The 21342-nt window shown below is 46.7% G+C and overlaps 1 protein-coding gene across 1 annotated transcript in view; it reads left to right on the top strand.

The window, feature by feature from the left end:
• The first annotated feature begins 16011 nt into the window (after positions 1 to 16011).
• The window catches only part of TTLL12 (tubulin tyrosine ligase like 12), a 42968-nt gene continuing 37637 nt past the window's right edge, over positions 16012 to 21342 (top strand). The window contains exon 1 of the mRNA XM_075899469.2: positions 16012 to 16198. Within this exon, the coding sequence (XP_075755584.2) occupies positions 16079 to 16198 (120 nt within the window). The 5' untranslated portion in view covers positions 16012 to 16078. The remainder of the gene's footprint in view (positions 16199 to 21342) is intronic.

Below are 21342 nucleotides of genomic sequence, written 5' to 3'. Positions count from 1 at the left end.
TGCTCTCTGTTCCTCATATTATTGTGCTAGGGCAAACTCTGCAGGCACAGTTATAATGCAGAGAACAATCAGATGAAAAACCTTTTTTTATTAATGTCGTTTTTATATCTTTGGTTAATCTGCATTGGTGGACAATGAGGAGCTTCTTCCTGTGGGCAAAACCCACTTCATCAGATGAGATGGAGAGGGATAACAGGAAACCAGAATTTATAACAGAAAAAGGAAGCAGGGGGGAAGAATCCTCTTAACTGTAGGACTGGTGCTAATAAGGCTGATTAAGTGGGTTGGAAGTGTCCCATACTTAGCTATTGATGTAAAAATTGGGTGTTAAATGCAGTGATCTGGTAGTGACAGAGTCCCCTCCATGTTTTCTCCCTGGTATAAAAGCCCCAGAGATGCCACATTTACTCTCATCATATTTGGGTCTTTGATTACTTTGAAAGATGGTGGGGAGGGTCATGGCTAGGGGAAAGCCACACTGTCCACCTCACCTTCTCCAACACCCTGGAAATTTCCTTGCATAAAATAATTCTGACTTATCAGGTTTCCCTTGTTTGAATTCTTATACCAGACATTCAGATTTCCCTCAGCTGTTAGGTTGGCCCAGACATAGGCACAGTGTTGATGAGCATGGCTCCTTAGGGATGGAGTGCAAGGAGTAGCAGGGAAGTACCAGCCCTCTGTGGAATCCACTCCAGATATTAGGAGACCTTTGACTTGCAGACACACCAGCTGCCTATTCCAGAGAGCCAGAAGTGGACCACTGACTAGGGATCTAAAATCCCAGTTTACTAGTTAAATGTTAGGTTTACCTAGCATTTTAACTCATTAACCAACTAAAGCAGGATCCAAAGTGGGGACTGCTCCAGCCTAGCAGGAGCAGCCCTTAACCCACTGGACTCCCACCACCAGTCCCAGCCCCATGCCAGCTCCCAGCCCAACACTAGCGGCTGAGGGTGCTGCCAGCCTCCAGTGGAGCAGCCCTTTTCCTGCGGAGCCCCTGCCTGCAGAAGCAGCCCCTACTTGCTGGGTGCCTGGGCCTGCCATGAACAGGGGTTGCTCTGGACAAGAGCAGCCCCTGTCCATGGTGGGCCCCTTGTGGGGCTGGAGCAGCCCCCGGCCTGCAGCAGGCAGGGAGCTCCTACAGCCTTCTCTGGTTACCAGTTAACTGGAACTGGTAAGAATTACACATTTAGAGTGTTGTTTATTGGTTAACCAGGTAAATGGTTAACCTTTCACAACCCTACTCCTGACATGATGATTTGGAAGAAGGGTCAGAAGTCAAAAACCTGAGTTCCTCAGCCCCTGAAAAGTAAAACATTTTGCCAAATGTCCCCTTCATACTGAAATAACTGTCCTGTTGTTGATTTGGATATGTCTAGTGAATGAATGCAAATTGCCCTTCTATGGATAGCCCAGATGGTAAGTAGATGGCAAACTGAAGAAAAAAAAAAGAAACAAGAGCATCTGTAGTAACATCAACTGCTCATTTAAAGATGTTGTAAAAGATGTAACTATCATTGGAGATATGTAGTATGCTATTCTAGACAGAAAGAACAGATGTTTAAGTCAATTGAGAGATTTTTATTAAGCATCATAAGCTTTGTCACCTACTAGCTGCTTGCAGCCAGATTAACACAATTGCTGGAGATTGGGGGGAGGGGTTCATTTGTTTTTGTTTGAGTTATTTAACACTGTAATAGTTTGTCTCTTGTTGAATAGACTTGTAATAGTGGACATACTAGAATGGTGAATGAATGCCAACCAGTTTATTTTGACAACAGGAATCATTTATCAAGTGACAAAATTCTGCTCCATTGATTGTACTTACATTGTATAAACTTATGAATGATATAGATATTACGAACATGACTGATATTTATTAGTGCTGCACTGAAAGTTGTAAATTGTCCTGTTATTGAAAAGCTGCATTCTGATTGGTTGTGGGAACTCAATTATTCTGTGCTTCAGACAACACTATTTATTTATGTATTATGGTAATTTGCCTATGCTTGTTGTAATTTACTCCTTACTCTGAGTAAGAAGTGACCCCAAAATAAATTGGCCTTTGAAAAAGCAAAATACTGTCTTTTAACACAAGCCCACAACAGTTTCTATTTTTCACAACTGTAAGAGGTGGTCTACACTACTTGGAAAGGTCAAAATAAGATGCGCAACTCCAGCTATATAAATTATGTGACTGGAGTTGACTAATTTTAAATCCCTGTCCACATAGCAGGAAGTCAACAAGAGCGTACTCCTCATGAAGAGCAGGAGTACTGGCACCAACAGCGGCACCTTTTGGGCTCGTCTACACTGGCCCCTTTTCCGGAAGGGGCATGTAAATTTCAGCAGTCGTCGTAGGGAAATCCGCGGGGGATTTAAATATCCCCCGCGGCATTTAAATAAAAATGTCCGCCGCTCTTTTCCGGCTTTTAAAAAAGCCGGAAAAGAGCGTCTAGACTGGCCCCGATCCTCCGGAAAAAGTGCCCTTTTCCGGAGGCTCTTATTCTTACTTTGAAGTATACTTTGAAGTAAGAATAAGAGCCTCCGGAAAAGGGCACTTTTTCCGGAGGATCGGGGCCAGTCTAGACGCTCTTTTCCGGCTTTTTTAAAAGCCGGAAAAAAGCGGCGGACATTTTTATTTAAATGCCGCGGGGGATATTTAAATCCCCCGCGGATTTCCCTACGACGACTGCTGAAATTTACATGCCCCTTCCGGAAAAGGGGCCAGTGTAGACGTAGCCTCTGAGTTTGATCTAGCAGGTCTATACTACACCAGCTAAATCAAATCCCAGAAGGTTGGCCGCAGCAGCATCGACCTTCTGCGTAGTGTAGACATGCCCACAGTGCTACAGAGATGCACATACAGTGCACAGGGCAGCTATGGTGCAGTAGTGCTTTAGAAAATCCACTACACCGATAGGAAAGCTTCTCCCATCAGTGTAGTTAATCCATCTCCCCAAGAGGGGTACCTTTCCCAGACCTGAAAAAGAGCACTGTGTGGCTCAAAGGTCTGTCTCGCTCACCAACAACAGATGATCCAATAAAAGATTTTACCTCACCAACTTTGTCGCTCTCACATCCTGGCACCAAGAGGGCTACAGTGGCACTGCATAAAGCTTGGGAAAGATAATTAGTCTCACTGTGCCTCAGTTTCTCATCTATAAAATGGAATTAATTCTATTTTTCTCCCATCATTTGTATTGTCTTGACTAAAGATGTGAATGGTTAATTGATTAACCAGTAGAGGCTTGAGCAGCTCGCTGCCTGCAGTGGGCAGGGAGCTGCTCCATCCCCATGGAGCCCACCATAGGCCAGGGCTGCTCCGACCGCCCAGATGGAGCAGCCCCTGTCTGTGGCGGGCCCATCCCATTTCCCCCTGCCCCCACCCGTCAGGACCACTCCACCTGCCTAGCTGGAGAAGTCTGCGGTGGGCCCAGCCTATCCTCCCACAGCAGGCATGGTCTGCTCCACCCAGCTGGCTGGAGCAGCTGCTGTCCATGGCAGCCCAGCCACAGCCACAACAGGCAGGAGAGACACTCTCCCCTAGTGGAGCTGAAGAGCCCTACTCCCCCCACCAGTCCCCCTTTTATCAGTTAAACATAATGTTTAACCTGTTAACCAATTAAAGGGGATTTTACATCCCTAGTCCAGGCTGTGAATTCTTCAGGACAGTAACTGTTGGGTTTTTTACTGTGTGTAGGTGCAACGTCCAGCACAAGGGGGCCACAATCTCTGTGCCTCTAAATGCTACAGTGATGCAGCTAATACTAGGATGTATGATTCATTTTGTTTGGAACTGGACCCAAACTTATCCAAAGTTCAAGGAAGCTTGGATAAGCAATTGGATTCAGTTCCATGTCTCCTTTTTATTTATAGACAATGGTCAGTCAGCCAGCAATCTGACAAGATACCACCAGGTACAATTGCAATACAACAGGTATTTAGATTTCGGTCTAATGGCTGGGCATGGGACTGCACTGACAGTAACAACTAAAATTAGGTTTGGGACTTTGGTGAGAAACAGCCATAAAAAATATTCTGAATGCCATGCAGTAAAACCTCCCCTTCCGCAGACTGAAATTCATCCCTGCACAGAGGGTTTATGCATCAATTATGCCTCCAAAACAGCCCTTCAAAAAGAATTACAAGTCAATCTGCACAAGATTGAATTTAACCTGGTCCAAGTGTCCAGACAACTTTGTCTTTATATTTCCACTTCCACAATTTTAAAGAAATTGTAGTCTTATCAAAGACAGTAGAATTAAGCATTATAATAGCTCCATTCATGCTTAACATTTTCCAAATGTCTTTATACAACATTGAGTTAAATACTGGTAATGCAATGCTTGCAAATAAATTGAGCAAGCACTAGAACATGAATTTGAGCACTAAATGACCTATTTTATTGAGATCAAACCAACTGGGTGATCCACCAGTATTTAAAACAGATGGTAGACCTTAAATTATTCCTGAAGAGGCTTATTAGATCTTATTTTAATGCTTTTACCTGAAGACGGCTACATCTACACAGCTTACTTCTTCTGTAAAAGCCTATGCAAATGAAGCACATTACCATGTGTGGGGGTTTTGCTCCGCCCCCTCTCTCTTTTTCCCTTTTGTCCCAAGTCCACCTCTCCTTTTTCCGCGGTGGTGCGCTTACAGCAACGGAAGTGCAGGATGGGGAGTCCGGGCCCACCCTCACTCCCGGACCCCAGCCCAGGGCCCTAAGGACAGAGTCGCACGGACCTGTCCCACCAGAGGGGTAAAGACCCTAAACCCACTGGTGCGCCGTCTCCTCGCCCTACCCTGGGCTACTTCCTATGCTTCTCTCCTTTCTCCGTTTGCTTCCCGCCGTTCTCTCTTCCTTCCTCCCCTATCCTCCGCCGCGCCATTTAAAGATCCCGCGGTCGCGTCCGGGGCGTCTGACGTCACCGGCGTCGACCGCCGCCAACTCCTGCGGTCCCGCCCCCTTGCTACGCGCCTACCGTTTCCTTATGGCTACCTCTGCCCCGCCACTCAGCTGAGCTGCAGCCGCGCTACATTGCCCGCACGCCGCTAACAAGCCCCGCGCTGCCCCCATTAGCGAAAGGGAGAGCGCGAGGTCAGTGCGGGGTGGGCCCGCTTCCAGGGGGTATGCGGGTCCCGCCCCGTCACACCATGCTTCAATTGCATAATTAATTAGGAACCATGTTTGCGCAAAACCTCCCTCTTCCGCAAGAGCTGTTCTTCCTCATTTTTTCAGGAAGCATGGCTCTTGTGCAAAAACCTCTTGCACAAAAACGGCTCCTACTTAATTATGCAAATGAAGTGCGGCAATATGCTAATCCACACTTCACTTGCATAGGCTTTTACGAAAGAAGGAAGCTGAGTAGACGTAGCCAAAGAGCACTCAAACATTCCTCTAATATAGTACTGAACTTCTGCCTCGCCAGTAAATATTGAGACAGTGTACCAGTGTGGGATTAGACTCCATGACCAGCTCTAGAAGCAAGTAAAAGAAGCAGTATTTTTAATACTAAGATATGTCACCTGTACAAAACTCTCTTGCTATCACTACAAAGTCTTTTGTATTTTTGGCCTGGACAAGCAGCCACCATTTGGGGCTTTGCCTTGTTTCCATTTGGAGGAGAAACTGATGATACAACACAGATATTTCTTTGGTTCAATTCTATATTTTTACAAAGAATGTATATGTGATGGAGTGTGGTCACAGATGACCCCTCAGGGGTGCCTCCCGGGATGCAGACACGGTCACTGCCACCCGCATTCCCGCTCAGTGGGGCTCATCACCACCTGTTTCTGCTGGGCCAGCTCCACTGGTCTCCCCCCAGCCAAGGCCCAAAGATGAGGTCCCTGCCCCCACCGAGAAGCAGTACAGACACTGAACCTCTTCAGGTCCAAGGGGAGTGCAATTTAGGGCCCAGCCTCCTGAGATAGCACTCCCTAGATGGTCCAAACCCCAAAGAATTAGGTAAGCCACCTATGAAAGGGGGAATGTGCACACTGGTTTCTCCTCCCGCACCCCAAGTAACAATTACTTACACTGGGTTTGATAGAAAATAAAAATGATCTTCTTAAGTGGAAGTAGTAGGATTTAAGTAGTAATAAGTGAGAACAGGCAGAGCAAAGTAGGTTACAAATCAAAAGAAACAAAAACACTAGACTAATTCTACACTGAAACCTCAGTACAAACTCTTCACACTCACCCTAAAACCTCTTTTCCAGCTGTCACTCTAAACCAGGGCAGTCCCCCGCCCCTCCCACCCTCGGGTCTTTGGCTCCTTCCTTCAGATGCAGCCACTCCCTACCAACCACTGCTCAGACTGAAGGACAAAAGATTGTTTAACAGTGGCTCATCAAGAAGTTGTGGGTAATACCTTCCATGTCTCCCATTCACACATCTGAAACTCTCAGGCTGTGTCTAGACTGGCAAGTTTTTCCGCAAAAGCACTTGCTTTTGCAGAAAAACTTGCCAGCTGTCTACCGTGGCCGCTTGATTTTGCGCAAAAGCACTGACGGTCTACTGTCCAAAATCAGTGCTTCTTGCGCAAATGGTTTGACATTCCCGCTCAGGAAAAAGCTCTCTTGCAGAAATGCTTTTGTGCAAGAGGGCCAGTGTAGACAGGTAAAAACTGTTTTGCGCAAAAAAGCCCCAATGGTGAAAATGGCGATCGGGGCTTTCTTGCACAAAACCCCGTCTAGATTGGCACGGACACTTTTCCCAAAAAGTGCTTTTGTGCAAAAGCGTCCATGCCAATCTAGACGCTCTTTTCAGCAAATGCTTTTAACGGAAAAACTTTTCCGTTAAAAGCATTTGTGGAAAATCATGCCAGTCTAGACGTAGCCTCAAAGTATTCCCCACTCCATGTGCCTAATTTTACACCCAAAAGTGATATGCAGGGCTTGACAAGCGGCGGCAAGCCCCGCTCGCCAGCTGCGCAGTTTGGCACGCTGCGCATGCACACACCGCGCTGCGCGGCCACACCGAACTAAAATCTACTCACTCTGGGCGAACAGATTGCCCTAATTGTCGAGCCCTGGTGATATGTACAACAGAGTAAGATAAACAGAACCAGCAGATCATGACATTAAGATTGATGGGTTACACGAAATAATTCGCTCAAAGCATCTTTGCATTATGTACATTCATGTCCATGAGTCCATTTCAAAAACCATGGGCGGGGGTCCCGTCACAGTATACAAGTGGGCTACATCTAGACTGGCATGATTTTCCGCAAATGATTTTAACTGAAAAGTTTTCCGTTAAAAGCATTTGCAAAAAGGAGCATCTAGATTGGCACGGACACTTTTCCGCAAAAGCACAAATCTGAGCTGTCTACGCTGGCCCTTTTGCGCAAAAGCTTTGTGCAAAGGGGACTTTTGCCCGAACGGGAGCAGTACAGTATTTCCGCAAGAAGCACTGATTTCTGACAGTAGAAAGTCAGTGTTCTTGCGGAAATTCAAGCAGCCAGTGTAGACAGCTGGCAAGTTTTTCTGCTTTTGCGGAAAAACTTGCCAGTCTAGACACAGCCGTGCTGTTTCCCTAAACACACAACAAAGAGGAGGTGGTTTTTTTTTAATGTTCTTTTGTTCGTTATTCAGAAATCCAAATCTGCCTTTGCAACGGCTATTAAGCCCAAAAGAAGCTGTCTTTCCCTTTTCTCCCAGGTCCTCACTGCTTCGTCCTCTTTCTCTCTCTCTCTCTCTCTCTCTCTCTCACACACACAGCTACAACCAATCATAGCTTTGGCCCCTGTAATTGCATTCAGGCATTAGGGAAAATCTCAAGCTATGTGTCTTAGCACCTCTGTGGTCTTTCATGTGACGAATATGAGGTGGGCGTCCCCTTGGAACCTCGGGAGATCAAACACCTAACCCGACCAGCAGATAGATGGTAGATTGACACTCAGAGAAAATGCGCTGCTGGACCCATCTTTATACCCCTGGGGGCCCGTATCCTCTTTCTTATCTAAGATGCCGAATTGTACTGGTCCGTTTTGTGGCGCCAGTTCTTACAAGCAAGTTTCAAGTTAATTTACACTTGCAAGAGAGATAACTAAATTGTGAATACTAGACATTTTTTACTGGGCGAGAGATTCCTCCCCCCGCGGACGGATGTGTGTTCGTATCAATATGGGTTTGAGTCAAGGGCACTCCTTGGCAGCCTCTTGGTCAGCAATTGCCGTATCTCTGTTTACAGCCATTCACGGTCACAGCAGCCTGGGCCTTCTGCTCTGTGTGCCCTGTATGCTCCAGGCAAGCAAAAATTGATGTTACAAGGGGGGTTCCTGTCTCGCTACAGACACTTAAGCAAAATGCCCATAATAATCAATGGAAGTTTTGCTTGAATAAGTACAGCAGCATTAGGCTCTATAAATCCTGTGGGAGTTCCCAGGAAAGCAATCAGGATACTTGAATTTGATTATTAGCTTCAGAGGGCAGCCGAGTTATCCTGTACAGACTAAACTTAAAAACCAACAAATAATCTGGTAGCACTTCGGAAGAAGTGGGTTGTGCCCATGAAAGCTCACGATACCATCTACATGTTTTGTTAGTATTTAAACTGCTACTAGACTATTTGTTGTTTTTTAAGTTTATCTTGAATTTGATTGTAATTTGTTTTGTACCAGAGATTGTCTACTAACATTTGTGTTCCTTACTATGGATTCACATTGAGATCATGGTGGATTTAATTATTGCTTTCATTTTAAAAACAACTAGAAGTCCTGTGGCACCTTAAAGACTAACAAATATATATATGAAACAAAATACAGGACTATGTAGCACTTTAAAGACTAACAAGATGGTTTATTAGATGATGAGCTTTCGTGGGCCAGACCCACTTCCTCAGATCAAATAATGGAAGAAAATAGTCACAACCATATATACCAAAGGATACAATTTTAAAAAAATGAACACATATGAAAAGGACAAATCACATTACAGAACAGAAGGGGGATGTGGGAGAGGGGAAGGAAGGTGAATGCCAGTGAGTTAATGATATTAGAGGTGGGGAAGGGGAAATGTCTGTGAGTTAATATTAGAGGTGATAATTGGGGAAGCTATCTTTGTAATGGGTAAGATAGTTGGAGTCTTTGTTAATTCCCCTGCGGAGAGTGTCAAATTTTAGCATGAATGCCAGTTCAGAGGATTCCCTTTCAAGTGCAGATTTGAATGTCTTCTGAAGTAGGATGCAGGTTAGCAGGTCATTCAGACAGTGTCCTTTCTGGTTGAAATGACAAGCAACTGTTTTTTCTTTGTGATCCTGTCTAATGTCTGTTTTGTGGGCATTGATTCTTTGGCGAAGTGTCTGAGACGTTTGTCCAAATATATATATAGTATCAAAAGCTTTAGTGGGGGAAAAAACTCGCTTTTTCAGATGAGCTAGCAACAGGACTGGAAATAATAGGAACCCAGAATTTATAACAGAAAAGAAACGGGGGAGGGGGGAATTATCTGTCGATAGTAGTACCAGTGCTAATGAGGCTAATTCAGTGATCTGGAAGTGTCCCATGGTTAGCTTTTGATGTAAATGCATGGAAAGTTGGCTTTATAATGTGCCATCCAGTTAATGTCTTCGTTCAAGCCCAGGGAAATTGACACATTAGCATATGAAGGTCAGTTCTACACTTACTCTCTAATTGGCTTGTAAAATTATTTTTGTAGAAGATTGGCTTACTTTTAAATCCATTAATGAGTGGCCAGATAGGTTAAAATGTTCCCTTACATGTTTATGTGTGTTACAATTCCTGATGTCTGACTTGTGTCCATTTGTCCTTTTTCATAGAGATTGTCCAGGTTGGCCAGTATCCATGGCAGAGGAGCATTCCTGGCACTTGATATCACATTACAGGATGAACACTTGTATCGGCCTCTGATATTGTGGCTAGGTCCTGTGATGGTGTCGCTAGTATAGATATGAGGACAGAGTTGGCCACAGAGTTTACTGCAGGGTTAAGTTCCTGGGTGAGTGTGTGTGAGGTGTAGCTGCTGATAAGAATTTGCTTCAGGTTAGAGGGTTGTCTGTAGGCGAGGATTGGCCTGCCTCCCAAGGTCTGTGAGAGTGAGGGATCGTTTTCCAGGATAGGTTATAGATTTCATGTTGCTTTCTTTCCAGGTTGCTTTCATTTGGTCAACTATAGTTCAAACTCCTCCACATACTGCAAAAGCAACAAATCACTCTTAATGCAAAGAGCTGGCCAGTAGCCAGAATTCTAGCAATAGCGATCTGAAGCTATTCCTACTCAAATCTGGGGAAGTACTGGAGTGCACTGAGCACTTCAAATAGCTAGGTAATATGACCATAAAGGACCCTACACATCACGGATTCAACATACAATTGGACTTGCAACTGTTGCTCCTAGCAATCCTCTACCACATCTGGTGAAAAAAGGAATTACCATGAAGTATAAAATGAAATTGCTTGCCTTCAGCATCTTGTTATATGCATGCAAGACATGGATGCTAAGGAAACGGGATATTAAGAGGCTTTCTGACATCAAACTGGAATGCTACAGGCAATTGCTACATATTTTTATACTCCACACACAAACTAGAGATGAGGAAATCACCTTGATTGACAGCATATTATAACTGGAGTAATAACTGGACATCTTGAAGATCATCAGAGACAAAGAAAACTTGAGTTTGTCAGAGACACAAATTGCAGGAGCTGAGGAAGATTGTGAAAGCAAATTGTGCATGTATTGGTGATAGGTGCTGGAGCAGGAGCACCTGCAGTGAATGTGGTTTGACTGTGTGGCTGCCTGGACAAACTGTGATATGACCTGCTTCTCAAGGTTGTACGAAGACAATCAAACATGGAGGAAGATTGTTGGCCAATGAATCTCTTGTGTTGTGTTTACTGATTATTGTGATGTGACTCAATGATGATTTGGGCTATAAGAGAATATCTGTGTATGTGTTGAGTCTATGGCAAAGACAGAAAAAGAAAAACAGCTAATCAGAAAAATATCTCAATCACAATGCAGTGTCTAAGCAACGTCCCATGGTCCAACATATTTTAATCGCAGCATCCATAGCCTTCACAATAAAACCTTCATGGCGTCAGGGCAGTGTTCTCCAACCTTTTTAACCACAAGATCACTTCCTTCAATTTAAGTGCAATGTAAGTTCTACCTCAAACCTATATACTTGTGCCCCACTTCCTTCCTGCCCCTTCTTTGAGGCCTTGCCCCTGTTCCACCCCTTTTTGAGGCCTCACCTTGCTCACTCCATCCCTCTTCTTCGCCCATCCTCACTCATCAGGCTGAGGTAGGAGGTTGGGGGGCAAGCTCTGGTCTTGGGCAATGGAGTGTGGAGGGGCTCAGGGCTTAGCCCAGGGTGGGAAATTGGGGTCCAGGAGGGATTTCAAGGTGCAAGCTGAAGGCTCTCTTTAACTGAGGCAGCTTCCAGGTGGTAGAGCAGGAGGTTTAAGGCAGGCTTACTCCTGTCCTGGCCCTGCATCACTCCTAAAAGCAACTGGCATGTACAGCAATGGCTCCATGGTGCCATGTGCTGCCCCTCATCTACAGGCATTGAGCCCACAGCTTCTACTGGCCACGGTTCACCGTTACTGATCAATGGGAGCTGCAGGAGTGGTGACTGCAGGCAAGGACAGCATGTGGAGAACCCCTGCTCTGCCTCTCTCAGGGACATGCCAGCCACTTCCAGGAACAGCAATTTCCATAGGGATAATGACTCTTGCCAAGACAGGTTAGGCTTTTTAGAACTCACTATTCAAATAATTCAATTTAAGCATAAGAGAGAAATAAAAGTATGAAATGCCCAAACCATTAAAAAAACAAAAAAAAAACCCCACACTTTGCAAGCCGTAAACTAAGTAACGACAAGCCCCCACGTATGTGTTGGGTCAGGAGGAGAGTGAAGAACAGTGTGTTTTTGTGAGAATGACAGACACACGGGGCGGCCCTAGACTAGCTGCCAGCAACTGGCGCCCTAGGCGAACCATGCAATCGGCACCCCCCTCCCCCAAATCCAAGGGCAGATACCGACTAGGGGTTTTGGTTCTGTGCTGGGGAGAGGGGGGGGCTGGGGATGGAGTTCTATTGGCTGGGGGCTGGGGAGAGGGAGCAGGGTGCCAGTCAGGGGAGAGAGTTCCCTGCACCCGCCTCCTCCCAAGATCCCACCCCCTCAGAGAGAAGCCGGCATGCGCCTTTCCCGGGGCGACCCACCCTCCTCCCGCGGTGCAGGGGAAGCCACGAGGCAACCCCCCCCCAACGTTCCTCCTTCCCCAGGGCCGATCCCACCCCCCGAGGCACAGGGGACCCCCCCCATGTTCCTCCTCTCCCGGGGCTGACCCCCCCTTCCCTGCGGCACAGGGGAAACCCCCCGTGTTTCTCCTCTCCCGGGGCCGACCCCCCCCCCGCGTTCCTCCTCCCCCAGGGCTGACCCCCACCTCCCACGGCACAGGGGACCCCCTCCTCCCCCGCGTGCTGCCTCTCCCAGTACTTACCCCCCTCCTGGCCGCAGGGAAGCTGTGCTCCAGGTAAGGCACTGGAAAGGGAAGGGGAAATGGAAGGGGCAGGGTTTGGAATTTGGCGCCCCATGTAACTTGGCACCCTAGGCGGCCGCCTAGTTTGCCTATAGGCATGGGTTGCCCCTGCAGACACACACACAGGCTACGTCTACACTGGCAGCTTCTTGCGCAAGAACAGCTGTTCCGCAAAAACTTGCCAGCTATCTACATTGCACGAGCGTTCTTCCAGAAGTAAATTTACAGTACAGCATTGGAAAACAGGGCTTCTTCCGGAAGAGTTATTCCTCTCCCCACAAAGAATAAGCCCTCTTGCACAAGAGCTCTTCCAGAAGAGGCCAGTGTACACAAGCAACATGAGTTTCTTACGCAAGAAGCCCCTATGGTTAAAATGACCATCAGAGCTTTCTTGCGCAAAAGAGCATCTACACTGCCATGGATGCTCTTATGCAAAAGCATATGGCAGTGTAGACACTCTCTTGTGGAAGAGTTTTTGCACAAGAAGCTTCCAGTGTAGACGTAGCCACAGTGTGTGCCAGTGACAGAGATTTGCATTCCCAAGCTCCATCCATCCCATTCTCTCTGTGTGGAGATAGGGTACAGAAGTGGGGAGAGGAGGGACACCCTGACATCAGCACCTCCCCCACACCCTGCATGGCAAGCAAGAGGCACCCAGAGGGGCAGCTCCAAGGCAGAGGGCAGGAGCAGCATGACAGTGGGTAGAGGGACAACTGAAGTTCAGGTACTTGAAAGCTTCCCAACCCAACCAGTCAGGATCACTGGTAGATCCCGATGTACTGGTTTGTGACCACTGTATTAGGGTCAGAGAAGCAACTAGAGGACATGGCAAGGACGACCTATCCCCCTTTGATTATGAGTGCTTGCCCATCTTTTCCATGCAGGTGTCCAATCTGAAGGCTGTGTTGAATCCTCAACTGCAGCTGGATGACTGTAGAGCAGCAATACACAGGAATATTTTTTAACCATCTGCTCCTGGGCAAGAGATTGCTACTGTTTCTTTCAGATATGGGCCTCGCTACCATGAGCCATGGCTTTATTACCATTACCACAATGTGCTCTACACGGGGCTGTACCTTAAATCAATCCAGAAATGTATGATAGGGCAATAAGAAAATGCCAGCCTACTAAGCAAGTCTTCTCTGCGAGCAGCACATGACATCTGCAGCTCATCATCTGCACTGACTACCTATTGGTGTCTGGGTTGCATTTATGGTGTTAGATTTATGGGTTGGATTTATAGAGCCCTTTTCTAAGATTCTGACACCAACTCTATCCCTGTGCCATAGTGCTCCAGCAATGTCATCAGCAGAGGTGCTCAACTTAGATCCCACTTTATTTTAGAGGCCTTGTGGTGCAGCAGACACTGTGAGCTCTGCAACAAACTCCTCCACCTCATTTGAAAACAACCCTGATCTGGTTTAAGCTGCTATTTGTGTCTATTTTTAGTTTTGTAACTGATGCTAGAGGTATCTTGAGCTTTTTGACATACTTTATTATGTATTTATTTTTTAGGTAAGTAGGCAGATATTGGGCCAAAGTTGTCAACCCTTGTGATTTTTTTATCATGCAGCTTGCAATACTTTATGGGTTCTCATGAGTGCTTGCATCAAACTTGTGAGTTTTCCCTTATTCCCTCTGGCTGCCATTCCCCATTGTTTTCAATAAGACTAAAGCTAGGTTGCCCTCAAGGAAGAGAGTTGCCACTCTATGGGCAGGACGCTGGCCAGGAAACCATGAGGAGACAGATGAATGTAGGGAGCATGGGAGGAGGAACTGGAGATATGGCAGAGAAAGGGCAGTGGAAGAGACTCACGGGAATACTGGGGGACTTGAGAGGAACAGTAATGCTACTCCTAGAACTAAGATAATAAATAATCTAGAAAGATAGAAGCCGCTGCTGGTACATGCCCTAGCTAGAAAGATGAAGATTCGGCTCCTCTCTCGGGGTCTACCACCTGTGACAGACCCAAAACTTTCTCCTCTCTGAACCCAAAAGAAAGGAAAATAGACTCAGAGTAAGGGTGAAAACAGAAGTGAAGTGTATTAGGGATTTGTTTACAATTCTGGGAAATGGGGAGGAGGGGAACCGGACGCAAATTAATAACTCAGAATAAATTATGGAAGTGAACGGTACAAGTATCAGACAAAGTCCAGGCCCTATTGTATCCTAACTGGACTCCATGTACAAACAAATGGTAAAAGATACCCCATTTTACAATACCCTTCCTTTTCTAGGACAGTCAGTGGCTGCATTAGAGGTGCACTGTCCAGGACCTCTTACCTTTGGGCTGGTTGGGAGCCTGCAGAGAGGAAAACTGGGGAGTCCCTTGATGATGAATCCGGAAACCAAGAGGATGGTATGCAGATGGAACAGATGCCAGATGATAAGTAGGACGGATGGGTGTCCTCTTCTCCCTCTGTTGGGCTGCTGCACAATGAGTCCCTAGATGTCTCAGGTAAGTGCTATGACTTGCGCAGATTACTGCCACTGGGATGGACAGCGATCTTTGCTTGGTATACCAGGCCTTATATAGCCTCACAGGTGGGAAACCTCTGAGGTCCTTTTCTATCAGGTGACCTTCTGGTGGGAAGAGGGCCTGAGGTAAATGGAAACTTCAGGCAAAAAGAGCAGGGAAAATCCACCCTGTTTCAGTTCTTTAGCTCCCTCCCTGTAGAGTTCCTCCCTGTTCTCTCAGCACCTAAGGAGGTCCCAGACTCCATTTTTCTAACCATTATAAAACACCATACCACTTCATATGTGTTCATTTTTTTTAATTGTATCCTTTGGTATATATGGTTGTGACTATTTTCTTCCACTATTTGATCTGAGGAAGTGGGTCTGGCCCACGAAAGCTCATCATCTAATAAACCGTCTTGTTAGTCTTTAAAGTGCTACATTGTCCTGCATTTTGGTCTGGTTACAGCTGTGACACAGAATTCCAGACTGCACTGAGTGCAGGATTTTGGGAGCCCTTTTGGAAAGCCCATGAAAAGAATAATTAAGGGTGTGATTAAGGGTGTGACTGGCATCCCACGGACTATGAAGAAGTAATTTAAAAAGCAATGCAAGAGGCACGAATGGAGTGAAATGAATCCACGTATTAAACAGGACCACATTGGCATGTCTCAATTAAACACTGGCCTGAATTAAACAGCTTCTCCCCCCTCCCCCCCGCTCCCCCTTGATCTTTGGACATTTCGGATCAAACCACCTTTTCACAAGGAGCCCTGCCTGGCTCGCTAAGGGGCAAACCAAAAACACCCTCTGCAACCCCCCCCCCCCGCCAGATGCGGCTGAGCAGAATCGCGGCGCAGGCTGGGCGCTTGGCAGCCAGCTCAAGGGCGAGGGCAGCAGTCGGGCGCGCCTGCTCGTCCTTCACCCGGGGGGCTGCAAGGGGGCTGGGCTGTCCCCGCCGCGGCGGGCGCTGGGGGAGCTCCTTCCCCCGCGCGCAGCCCTTTCCCTTTAAAGCCAGCCCCCACCCAGCATGCCTCGGTGCCGCCGGGACTCCCACGGAGCGAGAAGACGCCCGCCCCCAAGGCGGCGGCGGCGGCAACATGGAGGGGGCGCGCCCCGCGGAGCACGAGGCGTTCGTGGCCCTGCACGCGGCGGCGCTCAGCGCCTCGGGGGTGCCCGCGCGCTACTGGGCGCGCCTGTGGCACAAGCTGGAGAACGAGGTGGGTGAGCGGGCTCCGGGGACTCCCCCCCCCCCCCCCGGGAGCACATGGCGCGCGCGCCGGAGCCTCCCCTCCCGCCGCCCAAGGCTCCGAGCCGAGAGGCGCTGCCTGCTGCTCGCGCCTCGGCCTCCTGCACATGCTCCCTGCGGGTGCGTCTGTGCAGCGCTCTCCTGGCTGCAAGGGGCTTTTCTTCCAGCAGGTCTCTCGTCTGGTTCAGCCTCCTTGGCCATCTCCCAGGGGCTCGCTCGGTCGCGGCTAGTCTTCAGGCTCTCTTGTTCAGACTGGCGTGGCACGGGCGCTTGGGTGCTTTGGAGTGATTTGGGGGAGGAGGGCGGGTTTGGGTGTGCCCTTAAATCCTAGGGGAGGAACCAAGTTTGTGGCTAGCACTATCTAAGGGATGCTTTTCTTTGGGCTCTTTTACACGTGCATTTAGAAATGACTTTTGACGCGATCACAGTCTGTAAGTAAGGGTACCTTTTTAAAATGATGAACCGATGCTAACTAAACCTTCATGTCCTGTGAAAGGCAGCTGAATTGTACAAGTGATACCATCACAGGAGCTATCCACATAAGTTACACCATAAGGGGCTCATGCAGCTGCACATCCACTATTGTGATCTATGCCACCAAGTGCCAGCAATGCCCCTCTGCCATGTATATTGGCCAAATGAAACCATCTCTATGACAAAGGATAAAGGGATACAAATCAGGGATGTAAGTGACTAGTTGCTTCCTCTCCCTCCCCCCTTTGCTGCCTGTATCAGAGAGAAGCAGGAAGGGCGGGGAGCTGGAGCCACTGCTGGGGCCAGCTTAAAAGCCAGTTTTTCCCCAGCACCAGCTCCATGGGGGGTAGGAGAGGTAGAGTTACAGCAGGAAACCCTGTGAGTGGGGACTGAAGCAGTCTGCTCCCTCTGCTTCTGCTTGGATTCTGCTTTTGAAATGTATGAGTCCCACTAGGGCTCTTGTATATTTCATAGCAGGGCTCTTGTACATTTCAAAGGCTGAAGCATGGCAGGGAGCCTGGGAGAGGAGGTCTCAGCTGATCCCAGTGTCCCTGAGGGGCTTCTACTTTTGAACTGTTAAAAGACACAGGTGCCCTTATAGACTAATTGAATAGTAGATGGAAATCCTATTGACTATTCGATCAGTTAATTTAATCTAAATTTAACATCCCTAATACAAATCAGACATCAGAAATAGCAGCACACACAAACCGGTAGGGCAGGGGTTTGCAACCTGGGGTATGTGAAGATTGTCAAGGGGGTTTGGGAATATTTGGTAAATAACTAGATTATCCTAATTGAAATATTCCAAAAGTAGTAGTGTTAGTGAAAAAAAGTTGTGGATTCTAGAATTTATTTTCTTTCATGTTGAATAGAGGGTATGGGAAGGTTTACTAAAAGCCAAGGGGGTACAGGGACCGAAAAAAGTTGAGAACTCTTGTGGTAGGGGAACATTTTAACCTGCTGGGTCACTCATTAATGGATTTAAAAGTAGCCATTCTTCTTCTACAAAGGAATTTCACTAACCAATTACAGAGAGTGCAGAACTGGACTTCATTTACAGATTTAATAACATTACCCTGGGCTTGAATAAAGACTAACTAGAAATACTTTAAGAGCTGATGGGTAGGCACACTGTCTCAGTCCTGGTTCATGCCGTATCCAGCAGCTACCCCCCACTATAGACTGATAGGAGTCATTTTGAAGTTACAAGAAACTAGCTAAAACTCCATTCATCTGAGGAAGTAAGTTGTACCCACAAAAGCTCATGGTACCATCTACATTTTTGTTAGTCTCTAAGGACTTGTCTAGACTACATTCCTCTGTTGAAAGAGGAATGTAAATGAGTCCGATCGAAAGTGCAAATGAAGCGTGGATTTAAATATCCTGTGCTTCATTTGCATATTTACATCCAATTGCTGTTTCAAAAAGGTTTTTTTTAAAGTGAATCTGCAGTCGGGCTCATTTACATTCCTCTTTCAACAGAGGTATGTAGTCTAGATGAGTCCTAAGGTGCTGCAAGACTATTTGTTGTTGTTTTTTTCTAACACAGCTACCCCTTTGAAACTTTTTAACTTTATGCTTAGCCTGATTTTTTTTTTTTTAAAACAAACTAGGAGGGGTGGGAGACAGCTCCATATTCATCTACATAATTTCCCCCAAATAATTTAATACCTGATTATCTGACTGAACATCTTATCATTAGCTGCTACGTTCCTGGGAAGTCCAAAAAATACAAACATTCTGAAATGCTGTAATTTAAATAATTTCTTATTGATTTCTTTGCACACCTACAAAATAGGAAATCACTGCTTACAAAGGAGTACTGCAGAATGGGGTCTCAGTGGACCACAAGCTAAATATGAGTCAACAATGTGACACTGTTGCCCAAAAAAAAAAAAAAAGTGGTACATCGTTCTGGTATGAGTTAGCAGGTGTGTTGTAAACAAGACACACAAGTAATTCTCCTGCTCTACTCTGCTGGAATATTGTGTCCAGTTCTGGGCACCATGTTACAGGAAAGATTTTGGAGAAGGTCCAGAAAAGAGCAACAAAAACTATTCAAGGTCTGGAAAATATGATCTATGAGGAAAGATTGAAAGCATTGCATTTGTTTACTCTGGAAAACATTAGACTGAGAGTGGCAGGGATACCTTTCAAGTACCTGAGGGCAAGTCTACACTAGGAAATTTATTTCAAAATAAGTTATTTTGAAAAAAATAACTCCTGAAATAAGCTTATTCCTCAAGGAAAGCAGGAGTTATTTCATGATAACCAGCCCCTTATTTCAAAATAATGAGTTTGGTAGCATGGATGCTCTCTGCTTGTTGTTTTGAAATAAGGGGCTGGTTATTTTGAAGACCAGGGCTGAAAGGGTTTAACAAGGAGGAGGGAGAAAATTATTCTCCTTAACATATGATAGGACAAGAAGCAAAGGGTTTAAACTGCAGCAAGGGAAGCTTAGGTTGGACACAAAGAAAAACTTCATAATTGTCGGAATGGTTAAGCACTGAAATAAGTTGCATGGGAAGATCATGGCATCTACATCATTGGAGATACTTAAGAGCAGGTTGATCATCCCTGACAGATGTCTTAGATCAGTGATGTTCACTTTTTTTTCTTTCATGACCCAGTTGAAAATTGTTGATGCCGGTGATATAACATAATTATGGCTTTTGACTAGAATGCGGGCTAAAGGATGAGGGCTGAGATGAGGGGTCTGAGGTGCAAGAGGGGACCCCGGGTCTGGGAGGAGCTCAGGACTGGAGTAGAGGTTTGGGGTGTGGGCTTAACTCTGGTGGCTCCCGGTTGGTGGTGCAGTGGGGGTGCTAAGGCATGTTTCCTGTCTGTCCTGGCTCCGTGGACCACATTGCACCTCAGACGAGCCACACTTGCTGCTGGCTCAGGGCAAAGGTGTACAAGTGTCTGAGTGCTGCTCTCATCCTCAGGCATCAACCACCACACCACAATTCCCATTGGTGGTGCTTGGCATCCACATAGCTCCCCTCATCGAGGAGCCAGACCTGCTACTGGTCCCTTCTGGGGCACAGCATGGTACATGGTGCCAAGACCAATGGGAAGACTACCTTAGCACTTCTGCTGGTCAGCTACTCACCCAACAGCAAGGCAACCCAGTGCTGGCATTCCATGACCCAGTACTAGGTCACGACCCATACTTTGAAAACAGCTGATCTGGATTGTGCTTGGTCCTGCCCGGAGTGAAGGAGACTGGGCTTGATGACCTCTGAAGGACCCTTCCAGTTCTGTTATTTTATGACTTCCAACATGCATGGTTGAGAGTCAGATTTGTAAGTCTTCACAACTTTTGTTGGCCTTGATTGGCAGAAATTCATGTTTTAGAGGGAATTAGTGGGGGAAATTATAATCCTATTATAGGCAAGCTTGGTAATACAGTGTTAAAGTTGTCAGACACTTACTTATTATAAGGCCCTGTTTCAAGTTGCGTATGAATTTGCCAAACTTTAAACATTTGGGCTACAATTTTCCATGTTGGAGCCTTTCTCATGGTGAACTTTTTGGAAAATTATAGTCCAAACTGCCTATATGTCTCCAAAAATGAGGCCTGCGAATTATGCATTTATTTATTTGCTTAGTGTCTGTATTTAAAAACAAGAAATGGTGGTTCCTCCCCTTCCCTCCCCCCCCCCCCCCCAATCTGAACAGCTCTTGATTTGGTGCAGGGATTTGTCTGGGGTGGTTATTACTGAGATGTGCATGTAGAAAATCTGCCATGGTGTTTTACCCATGCTCATATGATCACATTCTCTCCACACACACGACTAGGACTCATGCCTAATTCAGTACATAATTCAGAGGGGGGGGAAATGGTATGTGTTCATGTAATTAAAGCCATAATACATGGGTGCAATGGAACTGAACTAAATTCACAAAGGCGGCCTTAATTCTGACATCAGCTAACTTTTGAGTGCTTGACTTTGAAGCTAAGGATATTAAAATGCAGTTAATTTCCATCGACTAGTTGATAGGCACTTCTTCATTCATCCTTTGAAATGTACAAGAGCCCCCGCTGTGGCTCTTGTACATTTCAAAGGAGGAATGCAGAACTCCACGTACAGCCTGGGGCCAACAGGAATTCCTGCTGATTCCGGGCTTCATGCAGGTGCCAGCTTTGAAATGCACAAGAGTCCTCAGCAGGGGCTCTTCTGCATTTTAAAGTCGTGGAGCCTAGGGTCAGCGGGGGACTCTGTCTCCCACTGACCCCGGGCTCCATGCTATGCTGCATGTCTCTAGGAGGCTGGGGTCTCCCCTGCTGACCCTAGGTTCCCCCTCACTTCCCTGGAACCAGCAGGGAAATCCCCAGCTGATCCTGGGTTGTGGGGAACCCAGAGTCAGCTGGGGAGTCCCCAGCTGACCCCAGGCTCCCCACAGCATTTCCCTGGAACCTGGGATCATCTGACCCCGGGGCTCCAAATTTGCCCCCTTTGAAAGGCGCAGAGGCAGCATTTTAAAGGGGCAGCAGGCTGCACAGCTGATCTATGGATCTAAGGTGCCCCTTTGAAATGCTGTCTTGGGGTTTCAAAGAGGCAGCACCGCTGTGCAGCACTGCCACTTTGAAGTACCCCTCCCCTGCCCCTTTGCTGCCTCTATCTTATAGAGGCA

Source organism: Pelodiscus sinensis, chromosome 1 (assembly GCF_052426305.1).
Source record: "Pelodiscus sinensis isolate ZL-2025 chromosome 1, ASM5242630v1, whole genome shotgun sequence".
Lineage (NCBI taxonomy): Eukaryota > Metazoa > Chordata > Testudines > Trionychidae > Pelodiscus > Pelodiscus sinensis.
The sequence above is the reverse complement of the archived record's forward strand: the minus strand, read 5'-3'. Positions and strand labels throughout refer to the sequence as shown.